At 43.7% G+C, this 18,235-nt stretch overlaps 1 protein-coding gene across 2 annotated transcripts in view; it reads left to right on the top strand.

Moving 5' to 3' along the window:
- Positions 1-17,807, top strand: part of HADH (hydroxyacyl-CoA dehydrogenase) — a 52,548-nt gene extending 34,741 nt beyond the window's left edge. Inside the window, exons 4-9 of one of the 2 annotated variants that reach the window (XM_021709110.1) lie at positions 341-467; positions 5,135-5,224; positions 9,354-9,430; positions 14,723-14,769; positions 15,258-15,374; positions 16,918-17,807. In XM_021709110.1, coding sequence (XP_021564785.1) covers positions 341-467; positions 5,135-5,224; positions 9,354-9,430; positions 14,723-14,769; positions 15,258-15,374; positions 16,918-17,036 — 577 coding nt within the window. In that variant the 3' untranslated portion in view covers positions 17,037-17,807. The remainder of the gene's footprint in view (positions 1-340; positions 468-5,134; positions 5,225-9,353; positions 9,431-14,722; positions 14,770-15,257; positions 15,375-16,917) is intronic. The other variant, XM_008051077.2, reaches the window with a different exon arrangement.
- Positions 17,808-18,235: the final 428 nt, after the last annotated feature.

The following is an 18,235-nucleotide window of genomic DNA, read 5'->3' as shown; positions in this document are numbered from 1 at the left end:
CCTTTTCTTATTCTCGCATACCACAGAAGTTAACTATTACAAGTAGATAGGTGAAATTTTGTTCTTGAAAATTAAGGAAAGATTGATGAGGATTAAATATTCCTTTAGCACAAATAATCTCCATTATACTTAATTTAAAACTTCAAAACTTAATTAAAGCCGAGGTCTATTGAGTTCAGCCTTCTTGTTCGAGGGCGTGTCTTTTCCCTGCCTTCCCCAGTGGGTTAAGACCACAGGTCTGGAAGGAAGCAGTCATCTTGTGCCTTGCACCTGGGGGGAGTGTGGACTGCTTCCAACCATGAGCCTCCTTCTGATGCTCCACCGTTTTTTCTCTCCACAGACATACAATCTTTGCCAGCAACACTTCCTCTTTGCAGATCACAGACATAGCCAATGCCACCACCAGACAAGACCAGTTTGCTGGCCTTCATTTCTTCAACCCAGTGCCCCTGATGAAACTTGTGGAGGTCAGTAGGTATTGGCATATGGGTGGCTGCTGGCTCTGCTGCTCTCCCAGTCTTGCTCTTCTGCATCACACCACCCCTGCCAGCAGGAGTGTGTCAGGTGGATTTTAACGAAATGGGGGGTGGTGGGGGGAGGCTGTCCCTGTGCTCCGGTGTCTCTTGCCATAGTATGTCCTTTCCAAAGCCAGAGGAAGAAAAACACTTAATATCTGGGAGGATCCCTCTACTTTTTGTTTTGACCAGTGATATGCAGGAGGGTTGCAAACTTTGTGGAATGTCATTTACTTATTTGTGTCCCAGCTGATGGGCAATACAGAGAGGTATTAGACTGGGAAGGCAGCAGGAGCCTACGGACTTGAGCAGCCACAGCGGGGAGACCCATATGTGTTCATGTTGTCTCGTCGAGGTCAGTTTCCTGGTGCTGTAGATGGACTTCTCATTAGACGGACTACACTACCCTGTCCACCATTCCAGAGGCAAATTCTGATCCCATGTAGCAGTGCCTTGGTATTGTCCCCAGATGAGGCACATCAGTGTGCTGTGATCAAAGCTTCCGACTGCCTTGAGCCTTCTGACCACAAACCCGGAGGTGGGGGGGTGGGCCAGGGAGGGCTGCCCCTATACTCCTGTTTGGGCTTCTGCTTGCTTGGAGATTGGGGTGTGAAGATGGAGTCACAGTAGGCAATTGGCACCTGAAATGTGGCAACTTGCTTTTCACAGGGGGGGCTAATTACAGGGTCTGAGGAGCAGCCGCTATTAAAGTAGCATTTGTTCCGGAGGTCGAGGAGTTATTGCCCTGTGCAAAGTGTGGGGGACATTGCTGTGTGGGTGATGGAGCCGGGAACACCTCCAGGAATGGACATGGCCTCTGGGAATATGTACATGGCCAGTTTTCTTCCTGCTGCCTTTTCCATCTGCTTTTTCCTCCTTTATTCCCTCATCCTCCCCCTGCCCAGCATAAGTTTTTACAATAATCATAACAATGACTACATCTTCTTTTCTAGCATCTAGTATTTTCTCTCAAGTGACAACTTTGACCATCTTACAGCAGGAATTTATCAGTCCTGCTAACATTGTTCCTCAGCTCCTTCCCATCTTCTCTGTTCCCCAAGCTGCTTTTGAAGATGAGGAATGAAGGGGAGAGGCGCAGGGAACCAAAAAAACAGCATTTGTCCTATGCAGAGAAGAGCAAAGTGGTGTGGAACTTTCCACATTTCAGTACCTAGGGGCCAGTTAATTTCTTTAGTTACTCTATCATGTACATAATTGTTTTGGTGTTAAAGATGCATTCTGTAGATTTACTCTAATATTTTCAACTAAATCTATCTGATAATGTCTACTTGTGTATTTGGAAATATAGTATGTTGGTTGTTAACAGCTCATTCTTAGCAAATGTTACCGTTTTCTCTTTTTTTAATATTTACTTTTCTATTTAACAGTTTTTCATATAATGGTTGATTTAAAGCCATATAACTGCTCTATAACTTCTTATATAAGGTAGTCATATAGTTGAAAATTTTGACTTGGAGCCATAGAAATGTTACCATTTTCTAGAAAATATTTCGTAAAAGTGTTCTTCTGTATTCAATAATTTTTATTCTGGTGGTGAGCACCAAAACAAATTGTATACTATGCTGAGTGTTCCCTTTCCTTGGGCCTAATTATACATATTATAAACATAAACATAAGTATATAAGTAAATATATACATATATGCACCATTTTTTAAGTGAGCATCATACTCCATTGCCAAAAAAAGTATACACATTTTAAGTATGACGTTCACTCAGAAGATGGCATTGATCAAATGAATGTCACCATGCAATAGGTAGGACAGTCAAAATGGCAGAAGCATGGTTGAGTGAATGTCATGCTACACATTGCTACCATAATTTAATTCAATTTCAGAAAGTAATGCGTAGATAACATCTCTTAAAATGTGTATGCTTTTTTTTTTTTTTGAGTTGGGCTCTCACTCTGTTGCCCAGGCTGGAGCATAGTGTCATGATCATGTTTCACTACAACCTCGACCTCCTGGGCTCAGGCGATCCTTCCTCCTCAGCCTCCTGAGTAGCTGAGACCACTGGTGCATGCCACTACACCTGGATAATTTGGGGGGAGGAGGATTGTAGAGATGAGTTCTTAACTGTGTTGCCCAGGCTGGTCTTGAACTCCTAGGCTCAAGTAATCCTCCCAAGTTGCTAGATTACAGATGTGAGCCATTGCCTGTTTTTAAAAAAACAGCAAAGCTTCACTATTGACTTCTTTAAACTAAAAACTTATTTTTAAAACTCCATAGGTAGCAGTCTTTGTCTTAACTCTGTGGTTCTGATGCCAACTCTCACTGCTGTTATTCAACATAATACTGGAAGTACTGGCCAGAACAATAGGAGAAAGAGAGAAAGGGCGTCCAAATTGGGAAAGAAGAAGTCAAATTATTTTTATTTGCAGACAACATGATCTTATACCTAAAAAAACCTAAAGACTCCACCAATAAACTGTTGGAACTGTTCAATGAATTCAGTAAAGTTGTAGGCTACAAAATCAACATACAAAAATTAGTAGTATTTATATATGCCAAAAGTAAGCAATTTGAAAAAGAAATGAGGAAAGCAACCACATTTATAATAACTACAAAAAGTATAAAATACCCAGGAGTCAATCTGACCAAAGCAGTGGAAGGTCTCTACAAGGAGCACTGATGAGGTGCTAGACTCCTGAGCAGCTCTGGGGCTGCTGGGGTCCTGCAGGTTGCTTCTGGCCCATCTCTTCCTGTCCCTCATCTCCGTTACCAAGTTTCCACTCATTTGTTCCCCTCAGTGTTGTGACTGCCACCACAGCCAGGCTGTGATCACATGGAAACATGGGCGAGAGAACGACTTCTTGTTTATACAGCGCCTTCCACCCTGCACAAACACCAGCTCATTGGCTCATGCAGCTAGGCAGCCCCTTACAAGGGGAGAACATATCAATTATCGCAGTACCCGCTTCATAGGAGGGAGGTGATGCACTTGCCTGAGATCGTGTAAAGAGTCTGATATCAAAGCCAAGCCTGTTTGCTTTGACACTGGTTGGAGTTCTTTATTGGCCTTTAAATTTTATACACATACACATACACACACACACACACACCCTAAGGGGGGGACCCAAATAAACCAGAATTTATTTATAAAAAATTGTGTGTTTATTACTACATGTTTAAGTTTCATTCACCTTCAAAGTACTCTTTGAAGTGATACAATATACCTATCGAGATGCTTTTTCCACTGCTCAAAACAGTTTTTGAGCTCATCAGTTTTGATGCCTTTTAGTCTTTCTGCTGTTTCTGTTTCGCCTCTTCCACATCAGCAGCAATGTTTCCCTTTGAGGAGTTTTTTCGACTGGGAAACTCAAAAAAAGTTGCTCAGGGTGAGATCAGGTGAATAAGGAGGGTGAAGTATGGGAGTCATGCTGTTTTTGGTCAAAAGCTGCTGAACACTCAGCGAGGTATGGTCAGGTGTGTTGTCGTCATGGAGAAATCAGTCACTTGTTTGCCTAAAAAAAAATTCACTGAACCCAAATAAAACCTCTCACAACACTAACTGGTACACTGATGCCAATGGGTTCCTAGAACACTTACCTAGCAGAGGAAGCCTGTACTACAAGGGGCCCACTCTCTGAAAGGTAATTTCAGGTTTTCTGGGGTCCTTTCTCGTACACACACACACACACACACACACGTACATATGTACGTGTATATCCATGTAAATATACTTATTTATTTAAATTCACCTGGGTATCTCTGTTTGCCAGAATCTACTTCCCGACAGATGCATTCTCTAAGCATTTGCTGAGTGCTGACTGTGCATTATACTTGGTGCCGTCTCATATAGATGCCAGCGGGGTGGCAGTTGCACCCATGCCTGTGCTTCACAGAAAGTCAAGAGGCTGCTGGAGTGGGTGACGGGCCCTGGCCACAGCCCTGCTTGGTATGCATGAAAGCCTCCCCTTCAGGATGAGTCTGTTCTGAAGCCACTGGTGTCTGGATGTCTGTGTGGGAGAGGGTAGTGTCATGGGAGCAGTGCCCATGTGGGCATCCAGGAGACCTGTGACTAGGGTGAAAGCTCCACTTTCCTAGGGTTCCTTCACATTTATGGCAGGAGAGATGGGTTCCATGTAGAGGATGCTAAGGACAGTCACTGTATCCTTCTTGACTCCCCGTTGCCACTCAAGTAATGAGCAGTAGCAAAGGCCAGCACTTACTGAGCTCTTCTTTCCTCCTAGGAGCTGTGTTCAGTTACCTCAAGCTAATGTTATTCTCACCTTGGCTCTGTGAGATAGAGAGAGTGATTTCAATGTCAAGAAACATGCCCAGGGTCACAGAGCCAGTAGGTGGTGCAGCTGAACCCAGGTCTGTCTCAACAATAAAGCCTGGAAAACTGGCACACACATTCATACCACACACATGCGTGCATATTTTAAGCCTTGATTTTATGCATTCTGAAGGACTCTGTTGTCTTAAAATGTACACTTAGGGAAACACTGTTTCTAGCCTGAGATCCCTACTTCTGTGCTAAAACTAAAATTATTTTTGTTGCATATGTGGAACCTTTTGATCAATGTTTCCTAGAAACATTCTATTGAAGTTGTTTGCTGACTCTCCGGTCATAATTCTCTGCTTTGCATTTCCAGGTCATTAAAACACCAATGACCAGCCAGAAGACATTTGAATCTCTGATAGACTTTAGCAAAACCCTGGGAAAGCATCCGGTTTCTTGCAAGGTAGAGTATGGGGAGCTTGGGGAAGATGTACTTTTTTTGAACCTGACTTGTTCCTGGTGGAATTCTTCTCAGAGAACTATGTGAGCAAAGGAGTACTGTTTACTACAGGCCTGTCTGCTTATTGCAGAGAGTGGGCTGTCTACAGGCAGGGAACCCAGATTCTTAAGCCATGCACAGGACTATTAGTTGGGTAGTCTCAAATCAGAACAGAGCCCAGGATTGGAACTGATCAGAAGACTCTGGCCTTCTCTCTGGGTCTGTTGATGCGCAGCTGTATTTTCATTAATGGTTTTTGTTGCCCAATCCACTTTAAATTCTGTTGAACCCTATGTATCAGGTGAAGCCTGGTAGACACGTGCATCCCTAAAAGAAAGCCAGAGCTTTACTTTTGGGAAGAATCTACAGATGGTTAGGGAAATGATGAGACAGGAAGTCTGCCCAAGGTAGCATTGATGAGGCTGTTTTTCCGTGGAATGTTGCATTATGTTCTTGTTGTATGTTGTTTTGTTTTTCAGTAAGAAGCATGGTTGAGTGGAAAGCATGCTTGACCTCCAGCTTTTTTTCTTTCTTTCTTCTTTTTGAGTCATGGTCTCACTCTATCCCTCAGGCTGGAGGACAGTGGCACGATGATGGCTCACTGCAACCTCTACCTTCTGGGCTCAGGTGATCCTTCTACCTCAGCCTCCCAAGTAGCTGGGACTACAGGAATGCCTGGCTAATTTTTTTATTTTTGTAGAGACAAGGTTTCACTATGTTGCCTAGGCTGGTCTTAAACTCCTGGGCTCAAGTGAACCTTTCACCTTAGCCTCCCAAAGTACTGTGATTACAGGTGTGAGCTACCAAGCCTGGTGTTTTTTCCCTTTCTTATACTCTGCAGTTATATGTATAAACATCCTTGTTGCTGAAATGATGACCTGCTTCATTCTGATTATTCTCTTTTGCTTTATTTCCTCTTAGAGAATACACTTATGCATGATTTTGCAGGTTTTCTAAAGAGGTAGTTTTGTCACAAAATGTCACATCATGACCAGGTTTTATTAGTAAGCCACCTACTATTTTGACCACAATTGTTTATATCATTATAGATCTTCTCTTGGAATACTTTTGCTTTCTAAAATATTCCTCAGTTTGATCTCACAGTAATGTATTAACCCATTAAAAAAACATATTGTTCCTTAATCATCTGAATGAACCATCAGTCAAGGCAGGTCTTGATGGCCAAAGACTTATATGTGCTGTCTCCTGCCCCCAGTCCAGGAGCAAGGTGTTATCAGGGACTCTCATTTTGAATACTCTTTTGTATTTGTTTAGTTCTGTGGTTTCAAATCTGGATTTTAATTACTAACTGGATACTGTAGCTGTCCTTTCTTACCCATTTATGCTTTGTTAGTGGAAGAAAGTAGCAATAGGATTAGGAAGAACATCAGGGTGAGGCAAAACAAGATATGAAAATGGACATGCAGGAAAAAACGAATGGTTATCCTCAGCAGCATCATTAATTCGCGGAGAGCGATGATTCATTCTCCCATTGGAGTGGACACGTGGCTGCAGGAATAGGAACTCTTTGGCCACATATAATTGTCCTTGTCAGATCATTTCAGAACTCCTCTGTGTGGTATCTTAGGGCTTTCTGGGTCAGTTATTGAAGCTGTTGATGAGGCATCCAGACACTGTATGGTACCCACCTAGAACAAGGGTCAGCAGACTTTTCTGCTAGATAGTCGACATTTTATGCTACAGTCTCTTGTAACTATTCAGCACTGCTGTTGTAATGTGAAAGCAGCTAGAGACAGTACATGCAGGCCCTAGTGTGGCTATGCTCCAACAAAACTTTATTGAAAAATGGGCGGATTTGGTCTACAATATTGTACTTTACCAATGCCTGACAGAAGAATGACATTAATGTGCCTGGAATGTGTCTTGATAGTAAGACTTCACAGGGAGACAGTGATGTGAAGGTTAAGGTCATGGACTAGTTTGACTCTGTTCAAATCCTGGCTCTGGCACTTATTAACTGTGTGAACCTCGGTGAGTTACTTAATGTCTCTGTGCCTCAGTATCCTCATACCTCACACAGGGATAATAATAGTACCTGTTGCATGAGGTTATTATGAGATATAAATGAATTAATATTTGTAAAGTACTTAGAACAGTACCTGACACATAATAAGCACAGTAAATAAAATGTGTTTAATAAAGAAATTAAAAATCTGATAAAGATAAGGGATGTGATAATGTAAAACTAAATTAGTGAGGCCAGGTGTTGTGGCTCATGCCTATGATCCTAGCACTTTGGGAGGCCAAGGCAGGAAGATCGCTTGAGCCCAGGAGTTCAATACCAGCCTGGGCAACATAGTAAGACTTTGTCTCTACAAAAAATTCAAAAATTTAGCCAGGCCTGATAGTGCATGCCTGTAGTCTTAGCTACTCGGGAAGCTGAGGCAGAAGGATTGTCTGAACCCAGGAAGTTGAGGCTGTAGTGAGCCATGATCATGCCACTGCACTCCAGCCTGGGTAACAGAGTGAGACTCTGACTCTAAAAACAAAAAAAAAAGACAAAATAAATCGCTCTATTATTGGACTATTTCTCTTTACATTCCACCTATATTCTGAGAGCATCTGTCTTTCTCCGTCCTCGGTGGCATTGAATATCATAATAATGGGGGAACAACTCTTGATAATCTTGTTGGCAAATATGGTATTTGTCCTAATGAATGTTTCTTTGGTTACTAGTAAGTTTTAGAACTTTTTCCTTGTTACGCTCTGAGCTCTGTCTCTAGAGAATATTAACAATTGCAATTGCAGTGCATATTTTACCAGGCTGCTTTCTGCCCATTAAACCTGTGTGTGGTGTGCCTCCTGTGCTCAGATGCCTTAACCTGAGTTTCTACTCTAAACCTTTTGAAGTTGAAAAGAGTATCTTTGCCGCACCTATAATATCAACATCGTTTCATAACCTTGATTAAGCTGATAAAGCTCATTTGGGCATCTTTATGCTCCTGTGGTGATAGGGCTTGGAGTTGGTTTCAGCTTGTCCAAAGTTAAAGGAGGTTCAACTCCTGTTGCCTAGCATGCAGTGTGGTTCGCTTTGTGAGGAATGCTGGACCTGCTCATCCTCAATTGAAATGTTAATGGAGTGCCTGGTGTGTACTAGAGATAGGACAAGGCCCAGACCAGGGTGAAGTCTTCTGCCATCAGGAAGATCACAGCCTTCTGACAAAAACAGAGGCTCCATTTATTTAGTGGAAATCCGCTTCCTGGCAAAAGTACCAACCTGGCCTCCTTGACAAGTCCCCAAAAGAAATCTGTAGATGAAATCCAAATCCCACACTAGTCCTCCCAGGAAGATGATTAGATTAGTTGCCAGGAGGGACATCCCTGAAAAGGGCTGTGTGGCTCGAGGTGCCGTCCAGGGTGCAAGGGCCTTAGGTGGCATGCCCTGAAAGGCCTACTCTCGGAATTCCATGCTGTTCCAGCACCTGCCCCAACTCAACTCCACTGTGTTGTGCACTGGAACCCAAGAAGACGCTGAAGAGCCCAGGAACAGCTCCAGGTTGCCTGGAGAGCAGTCCTCCTGTGAAAATTGCTCACGATGGAGTAGTGCTTTTTCTAGATTCCTGGGGGGAAGTGGGAAGGACTAAGGAGGCCACTGCTTGAGTACAGGGCCGTGTGCACAGCATCGTGTGTGTTTTCCGAGTATCTTCTCAAGATAATAATGATAATTGTCTCAAGATAATGAGGTGGTGATTATAACCCCTCCATCCACAGATGAAGAAACTGAGTTTCAGAGTGACAACAGGACAGAGTATCAGAGATTGAACCCAGATCTTCCTGCCCCCAAAGCCATGTTCTTTCTGGTGACTCCTGTGCCTTGATCTGCCTTCCTTTCAGGATTTGTGCAGAGGGGGCATCTGGGGCTGACTTTTTTCTTTTATGTACCTTGATTGTTAAACTGTCATGTGAGATAGAAATAAGGCTGTGCTAGAACTTTAGAACAAAAAATTGAAAATGTAGAGCTTGATAAATGTGGGTAACAGTGCAGGACATGAAAGGGCAATCTGGTGACTTCACAAAAGATACAGTTTAATGAAAATTCACTAATCTTTACTGTTTTTCTCTCCTTTAACAGGACACTCCCGGGTTTATTGTGAACCGTCTCCTGATTCCATACCTCCTGGATGCAATCAAGTTGTATGAACGAGGTATCTATCCAGTCCTGGGGCAGGAGCAGTGGGCCTCCGCTCTGGCACCACTGCCTGGAGTTTCACAGCATCTTAGGGAGGGTCAGCAGTACAAAGAAGGGGAAGGAATGACCACTTGGAGCCCTGTGAGCTGAGCCTCACCCTGGGCCCTGATACCTCCCTCACTGTGTTCCCATGGCCCCAGGCTTCCTTGTGAGGCCTCTGAGAAGCAGCTATGGGACTCCCACTACAGGCCTAGCCAGAGCTTCTGTACAGGTCACCCAGATTAGTATCCTGGATCTCTACTTTTGGTTAAAAAGTTTACTATAGCCCGGCTCAGTGGCTCAGCCTGTAATCCCACACTTTGGGAGGCTGAGGTGAGTGGATTGCCTGAGCCTGCGGGTTCAAGACCCGCCTGGGCAACTTGGCGAGACCTCATCTCTACAATAAATCAAAATGAGCCAGGTGTGGTAGCGCACGCCTGTAGTTCCAGCTACTCGGAAGGCCGAGGCGGAAGGATTGCCAGAGCCCAGCAGGTCGAGGCTGCGGTAGTCTGGGTGAAAGAGTAAGACTTCAACTCAAAAAAAAAAAAAAAAAGAAGTTTACTACTTTAGAAAATAATCATCATATAAAAATCACTAGGCTAGGGGATCTTGAAAGTTCCTAAGGTCTAAAACTCATGACTATGTGACAGGTAATGACAACTGTGGGACAAGGCTGTTGTGTGTCAAGGATGGTTTTTAGTAGACCTGTTTCTGTCCTTACTGAATGACACTGTGATGTGCTTTTTTAACCTTTAGAAATGGTCTAAAGATTTTTCCTTAATCGACAAAGAATTTAGTTTTTCCTGTTGTAGAAAGATCAGACTTGGGATAGGGTCCTGGGTTCTATGTTGATCTGCATCCTTCTGCCGGCCTTCCCCTCCCTATTTCTGGAAAGGTAACTATCATGTCTGCTTCAAAGGCGAGCAAGCCTTAATAGGACTGGATAAAAAGCAAGTATAATTGTTTTCAATTACTTCATTCACAAATGCTCACTCCTAAGAATGTCATTTTTGAAACAAAACATTTACACCAGCTCTTCCAGAGAGATGAAAGCACATTTGCTTCCTCAAAATCTGCTTTAAATATTAAAACTTTTCTCTATGGTTTATGGAAGCAATTGCCTCACTTTTGCTCCAAGATCAAACCAACACTTCTGTGTTTATCTATCAACAAATATGCCTAATTACACCTCAAAGAAAGTGTGAAACATTTTGTCCTACCTTAAAAGGCAGTTGTGTAGTTTTAAAAAAATATATATAATGTTTCAGAATGTGGCATGTGGCTGATCCACCTCTTCATGGTGTTTTTCTCACTGAAACACAGTGTGTCCCTTTGATATACTCTCAGATGTACCAAGTGTCTGATGGAAAGTGGAAAGTCCTTGTCTTGTCTTGGCTCCCCAACAGCAGCAGTGCCTTTCTGCATAGGTGGATGGATGCCCTTTTGTCCTCACCATCACTGGTCACCTGTGAGGTGAAGCTGGCAGGGCAGGACCTGACCCCACAGGGACATGCTCTTAGCGTGCATTGGTGCTACCCTTGATAGCCTGCCACTATAGGCCCCTTTGCCTCTTTTTCCACAGCTTTCTCAGGGCCTGTGAACCAGGGCATCTGCTTCTGAAGGAACTGGGTGTCCTGTCTGGAGTGGGGACTGCCTCCCTCCAGTCCACACTATGGTCTGAACTGTGTCACACCCCAAGCCTCTCACCATGTCCTTCTGCTGCCTGGCTACTCCCTCCCTTCAGCCAACACAGAGGAGTGCTTAGACGCTACCTGCGCCTGTCTCTGTTCACTGCTCTGAGCCTCTGACCCAACTGCAGTGATTCCACTTTAAAGCCAGAAGCATCTGAATGCTCCCTCTTTTGCCTGCTATGTCTCTTCAACACGTTTGATTCCCCCTTGTCATACCTGTTCCTTTTTTATCCCAGCTCTCCCTGTTCCAGTCAGGTTGCCTTAGGGAGGCTCCCTCAGGAAGCAAGGGAATTCATGTTACCTTCTGTCTTTTCTTTTTCTTCTTTCCTTTTCTTTTCTTTTTCAGACAGAGTGTCACTTTTTCACCCAGGCTGGAGTGCACTGACACAATCCCACAACCTCGACCTCCTGGGCTCGAGCAATCCTCCCATCTCAGCCTCTTCCCTACGACCCCCCACCCCGAGTAGCTGGGACTACAGGCTTGTGCCACTACATCAGGGTAATTTTTGTGTTTTTATGTAGAGACAAGGTCTCACTATGTTGGCCAGGCTGGTCTTGAACTCCAACCTTGGCTTCCCAAAGTGGTGGGATTATACCACAGCTAACCAACCTCATGTCTTCTCCAGACCAGTCTCCACCACTACTTGCTATGAAAGTGTCATATTTTCCAGGAGGTTGGAACACTGCATACTGTATCTGCGCACATACCCCCTGGAGGTGTCTTGGGGTCCAGCAGCATGGCAAAGTCTCTGTGACCTTAGTCTGGACTCATGTGGGAAGAACTTTTCTGTGCCCGACTGTTGACACAGCTGGGGCCTGGGTGCTCCATCCATAGCCTGCTGCCTGCTGTCATGAGTGGTGGAGTTCACTGGAAAAATGTGTGGGCCTGTCCGGTCAGGCCCTGCTGGCAGCACTTCTCCCGACTCCCCATAGACCCTCTCTTGCCTCTACTGTCTGACTGCACCTTGTGATGGACCTTTTTTCAGTGTCTCCAGCTCTGTCCTCCCTTTCTTTTGCTCTCTTTCTTTTATACTTGGTGACTGAGGCCTGATGTATGCACCAGTCACTCTCACCGGTGTGGGTGAGAGGGACAGAGGCTGGACAGGCTGGTGCCCAACAATGGACTACTGCCCCTGCTAGGCACTCACTCCAGCTGGTCAGCACTAGCAGGGTGGCAGACCACGTGGTCAGTTCTGCTGAGGGGGTGTGCTGGTAGCTGGCCCTGGAAGGGTCGTGAGCCTGTCCCCAGTCACTGTGCGACATCCTGCTTATAGCATTCCCTCTGTTCAGGACAATCTCAGTGGATCTATGGTGACCTGCTACATATAGGCTCTGCCAGAGAACCTTCCTTCTCACCCTCTGCCCTGCCATCTCCGCAGACTTATTCCACCATTCTCACCTGAGTGTCCATGGCACTCCAGGTTGGACGTGATCTCTGTTGTCACAGCTTGAGGCTTTGGCTCTCCCTCTGGCCCTTGCCACTCCTTCCTGTGGCACAACATGTGTTCCCCCTCTCTCACTGTACTCGCTGTTCTAGGGCAGTGTCTGGGTCCTCTTCATCTTCATTCTCCCCAGAGTGTTTGCATAGGACAGGCAATTAGGAAACACGAAGCATGCAGGATGGTGTGTCTGATCAGGGCGCTGGGGCCTCTACTGTTGATGCTGAGGTTGGGTGGTAGGGGTTGCTGCCAAGCCAGCCAAAGCAGCAGGTGTGAGTGGGTCCCAGGCTCCAGCCTGCAGATTTGGAGCTCACGGAAGAAGCTCTGCTTTGTCAGGCTTTTACCTAGAGGCAGACAGAGTTCTCCTAAGACTGATGCAGCCCCTAACTAGAGTTAGAGGCTTTTAACTAGCAGCAGGACAGAGTTTTCCTAAGGCTGATAGCATGTTACATATACATGCTTTTTTTTATGGAGAGGCTGTCAGATTCTCAGAGAAATACTTGACTCTAAAGAAGTTTAGGAATGGTATAAAACCTGATTACACATTTAACTCTTAGTTGGCACAGTGATCTGTGTTTGCATCTTTTATTTCTTCCCTTTTTGCCTCCTTTGCTCTGTATTACTCAGAACAAAATTTGTAGAGTTATGCTGACTTTGTAGAACTATTTAGTTTTTTTTCTATGATGTGCTGTATCTTCAAACTATATTTCAAAATAAAATGGTCCTTAAGTGAGTCTCAGAATCTGGAATTAGAGTCTTGCTTCTAGGGTTCATTATCTTGTCCTTTAATATAGATTTAATTAATGGATATAAGCAACTTAGAACCATTATGCTTTCAGCTTTCCATCACCAGGGTGACTACCCATTGTATAGGAGCTGGGGCATGGACATGTTATGTTGTGGCTAGTAATTGTGGAGAAGATAATAAAGTCCAGGGATGGCAGGAGTCCTAACCTGGAGCCCAGGGAGTTGCTGTTCCATATGTAGGGAGGAGGAGGAGACTCTCTGAGGTGGTGACACCCGAGCAGAGCCTGAAGGAAGTGAGAGGCTGAGCCTTAACTGTGTGAGGGCAGTGCCCCAGCATGGAGGCAGGTGCTGAGACCCAAAGTAGGAGCCTGCCCAGCCATTACTTCCAGCACTGGGGGGACTTTCCCAGCACAGAGCCTCATGGTCTGATGAAATCCTCCCAGAGATGGCATGTTCCCTCTAATTCCTGCCTCTGCACAAGCCATTCTCTCTGCCTAGAATGTCCTCCTCTACCTGCTTGTGCCTTAGGAGTCTTTCTTCATCCCTCAGGACTCAGGCCTAGGGAGTGGTTCTAGTGAAGTTCTGGCAGTCTGAGTAAATCTCTCCATATTTGCTCACACAACTGTGTAAACCTTCATGACTCTTCAGCACTTGCAAGGTTGACATTTTTGGTTGAGACATCTGAGTCCTTCTGTTATATCATGAGTACATTGCGTGCTTGTCTTGTTTTCCTTTGTCCCATCCTAAGTCTCATCTTTTTTCCTTTGTCCCATCCTAAGTCCCGGGTGCCTGGTATGTATGTAATAGATCTACATAAAAGTTGAATGAATGAGTAAATGAATGAGGCTGCCTGATAAGGCTCATATATGGATTTGTATTTTGTTTGCTTTCTTATGGCCTGAAACTCAAATTGTGATTTCCCAGAAGTCGAATCCTAATTAGTGTAGTATTAATAATGTCACTCATAAAAAAATAACTGAGTGATATTCTAATCACCTTAAACTGCCTTGAAATCCTTTGACATTACTTTACTACTTTATATGCTTTTTAAATATGTAGTCTTTATCGATATGTAAGAGTTTCTGCTCCTTGTGCCTAAACATCTGAAATTTTTGGTATGAAACTCTTTCTGAGTGTTTTAGCACTCTCCCTCCTCCTCCCTCACCCCCCACCACTTTCCTTTTCTATTTAGCTTGGTGTGATTGATTGCTTCTTTGTGCTTTGGAACAAAATTCTAGTAGCCACTTGTTACAGGCTATTCCAGTTTATGGTTTTGAAGAAAGGGAACAGGCTGTTTTCTGTAAAGGCCTCTTGTGGCCCAAGGACAACATGTTAAGAGTAAAAATCCAAGGGAAAAGTGCACTGACCCTCATCTTAGTCTACTCAACACGCTTTCAAACACACATGGCAATTCTAAATCAGGTTCAGGCTATTCTTTAAACAGTTATCTTGTCTGAAGAGTTTATGTGAATGTGATTCCAAGGGAATACTCAATACTTGGAGAGCCAAGAAAGCTGGAAAAGAAAAGTATACATACAGGACATAGAAAAACAGAAGGCTTAGTTCTTTTCTTTTTTGGAAAAGCCCAATTATGAATAAAAAATATAGCTTTAAATGATATTTCAATGAAAATATAGCTTTAAATGATACTTTAAAATTAATTATTCTAGAGTTGGAAAACGCCAATCCATTTGTAAGTAGCTAATGGCCCTTTTCCAGGCACTGGGGCTTTCTCTCTCCATGAACAGTGGTGCAGTAGCTTTGAAACTCTTGTGACCTATTCAGCATGTACCTCTGAAAAAAGAAATTTTGACTCTAGCCATTTTTTGAATATGCAAGTATATGAAATTCTAGTAATTCTTGGACTAACCCCATGATAGGGAGATTTATAGGAAAGATGGTGGTGACCCAGTGCTGCCCTTTCTCCTCAGGTGATGCATCCAAGGAAGACATTGACACTGCCATGAAGTTAGGAGCCGGGTATCCCATGGGCCCATTTGAGCTTTTAGACTATGTTGGGCTGGATACTACAAAGTTCATCATGGACGGTAGGGCTTGGAATTCTTTGTTGTCTTTCTTTAATTGAGTTGAGGTCATTCTTCTGAACTATGAATTATAATGCCTATAATTAAAACAGAAATTATCAGGTCTCTTAGCAAAGACCTTCCAAGGTTCAAGTTAACACAGTGGTCCCCAACCTTTTTGGCATTGGGGACTGGTTTCATGGAAGACAATTTTTCCACAGACCAGGGCTGGGGGTATGGTTTCAGGATGATTCAAGTATATTACATTTATTATGCACTTTATTTCTATTATTATAATGCTATAGTGTATAATGAAATACTTATACAACTCACCATAATGCAGAATCAGTGGAAGCCCTGAGCTTGTTTTTCTGCAACTAGGCAGTTCCATCTGGGGGCAATGGAGAAAGTGTCCCCCAAAGTGTATTGCTTATGCCCAGACTACTCTGTAATCTCGTTTCGGTTGCCATTTCTGCAGAAAACCCTGCTTCACAAAGATAGGATGTTGGAAATGGAAGCAGACTTTTCAGTGCTGGTCTTCCAGGAGGTGGAACTCAGGTAGTAATGCAAACGGTGGGGAGCCACGTAAATATAGATGAAGCTTTGCTTGCTTGCCCACCCTCACCTCCTGCTGTGTGGCTGGGTTCCTAACAGGCCACAGGCAATACCGGTCTGTGGTCTAGGGTCTGGGGACCCCTAAGTTAACAGATGTCAGGAGAAGGAAAAATATGACTGCCTATTGTATGGGGTAATCTTTTTTTTTTTTAACTTTTCATCTTGAAACAATTATGGATTCATAGGAAGTTGCAAATATAGCAAAAATAGTCCTATGTACCATTGAGTCAGCTCCTCCCAATGGTTATGTCTTATATAACCATAGTGCAAAATTAAAACCAGGAAATAACATTGGTATACCAGGTCATTTTATCACGTGAATTAATTTGTGTAACTTCCATTGCAATCCAGATACACAGCCATTTAAAAAAAATATCGATTTTAATGTAGTGGCTCTGAAGACAGTAAAACTAATTATTAAAACCAGACAATTGAAGTTGAATGTACCTCATGGTCCCAAGTTTCACAAAGAATGCTTATGTCTTTGGGAGGAGTTGGGAGGGCTCTAGCTGGAGTGTAAAGTTTTGAATTTTATGAGGATACACAATACCAGTGGTAGGAATTCAGATTTTTAACATGTATTCTGAAAGTTAACTGTACCACTGAGGAGTCCAACCAGCAAGCTAATGGATTCTGTTAGTGTCCTTGGACTTTCAGCCTCAGTGGTTTCCCGAGAGAAACTGGATAAACAGGAGAGTCATAACAGGGCCAGGCTTCGTTCAGCACAGGTATGAGCAGTGCACCTGCTCTGGGGCTGACATGGCTGTACCTGTGCAGCTCTCCTGGTGCCTCTGCTGTGGTGGCCTGAGTCGGCACTGTGCCCAGGGTGCTCTCCCACTTCAGAGGAGGGACCCTCCTCCTCATGCTTTGCCTCCAGACTTGCCCTGGGAATGTCAAGATGTAAAAATAGCCCAGCACTTTGTTCTAAGCCCCTTTTCCCCCCTTGCAATAGGGTGGCATGAAATGGATGCGATGAACCCCGTATTTCAGCCCAGCCCAACCCTGAATGAGCTGGTAGCGGAGAAGAAGCTTGGCAAGAAGACTGGAGAAGGATTTTACAAGTACAAATGATGTGCAGATTCTCTGTCCCTGAGAAGAAACCCCTGAGTGCATCCCAGCCAGCACCCTGAGTGCCCACAGGAATGCTCTTAGCCTGACATTCCCACTCACAGTGCAGTCTGTTCATGTGCATTTTATTGTAATTGATCTGAAGTAATTGTCTACACTAGTTACAGTAGGTAACAGATTTCTCCATTGAGAACTAATTCCCTTTTTTAGTCTGTTCATTTCTGTGTGTTTTCTAAAAAGCCTTACACCCTTGGTGCCTTGGAGCAAACATTTCTTTTGAACCTTGTCATTTTTGTAAAGAATTGCCTGAATTCATTCTCTCTTAAAAGGGAAAGTGCTTCCTCCAAGAGTGAGTGAGAGTATGCCCAGTTCACTGTCACTGCATGGGACAGTCAGTCACGAGTCATTGGCATGGATGTGGTGTGTCTGCAAAGTGTTGCAGTGAGCAGCACCTGAATCCTGCCTTCATGAGCTGTGAGCCTTACCCTGCATTCCAAATACCACACAGGATGTTGGGTCTTTATCTAATGCATCATCCGGATGCTGCTGCTAGACAGGCGGGTGTGTCTCTGTGTGCTTGGTTTGCAGGAAGAGATCTGTTTTCGTGGTCACTCAGGTCCACAAATCTTAATGATTACCTTCTCTCACTCTCCCTTTTTATTTTTCATGAGAAATGAGTATTGCAAACTTCTTATACATTGATTCTAATAAAATACCATCTTTTAGTCTGTGAACATTTTAATTGAAATAAACATATATAATTTAAAATTGTAATGAGCTTAAATCATTATAAAAGTAAAAAGTTGATAATTTAGGCAGAAGCTCCTTCCTATCTCCTTTGACCTCCTGATACTTTTTAAAGTGGCACCGATTAGATGGGAATGACTGGAGAAGGCACTGGTGTGAAACCTGCCTGGGCTGTCACCACCAGTCTTCTTAACAGCAAAGTAGTAAGAAGGGCATAGAGAATGATTTTTTAAGGAACATCTGTTTTTTCTTTGCCAACAAAGTGAAATAGTGTAACATAAGCTTCTTTTAATCATTGGCTTGAGAATGTGTCTTCCAAGATAGAATTTTGAAGTTGGAAAGACATCAGAAATCCTGAAGTCCAATGGCCTCGTTAGCAGAGAGCTTAAGTGATGTGCTCAGATATTTTGTAACAGAGCCTAGATTAGAACGAGGTTTTGATAAAATTAAATACA

Source organism: Carlito syrichta, unplaced genomic scaffold (genome assembly GCF_000164805.1).
Source record: "Carlito syrichta isolate Samal-C Ts95f unplaced genomic scaffold, Tarsius_syrichta-2.0.1 Scaffold158902, whole genome shotgun sequence".
Lineage (NCBI taxonomy): Eukaryota > Metazoa > Chordata > Mammalia > Primates > Tarsiidae > Carlito > Carlito syrichta.
Note: the sequence above shows the minus strand (reverse complement) of the source record. Positions and strands in the feature narration are given on the sequence as shown.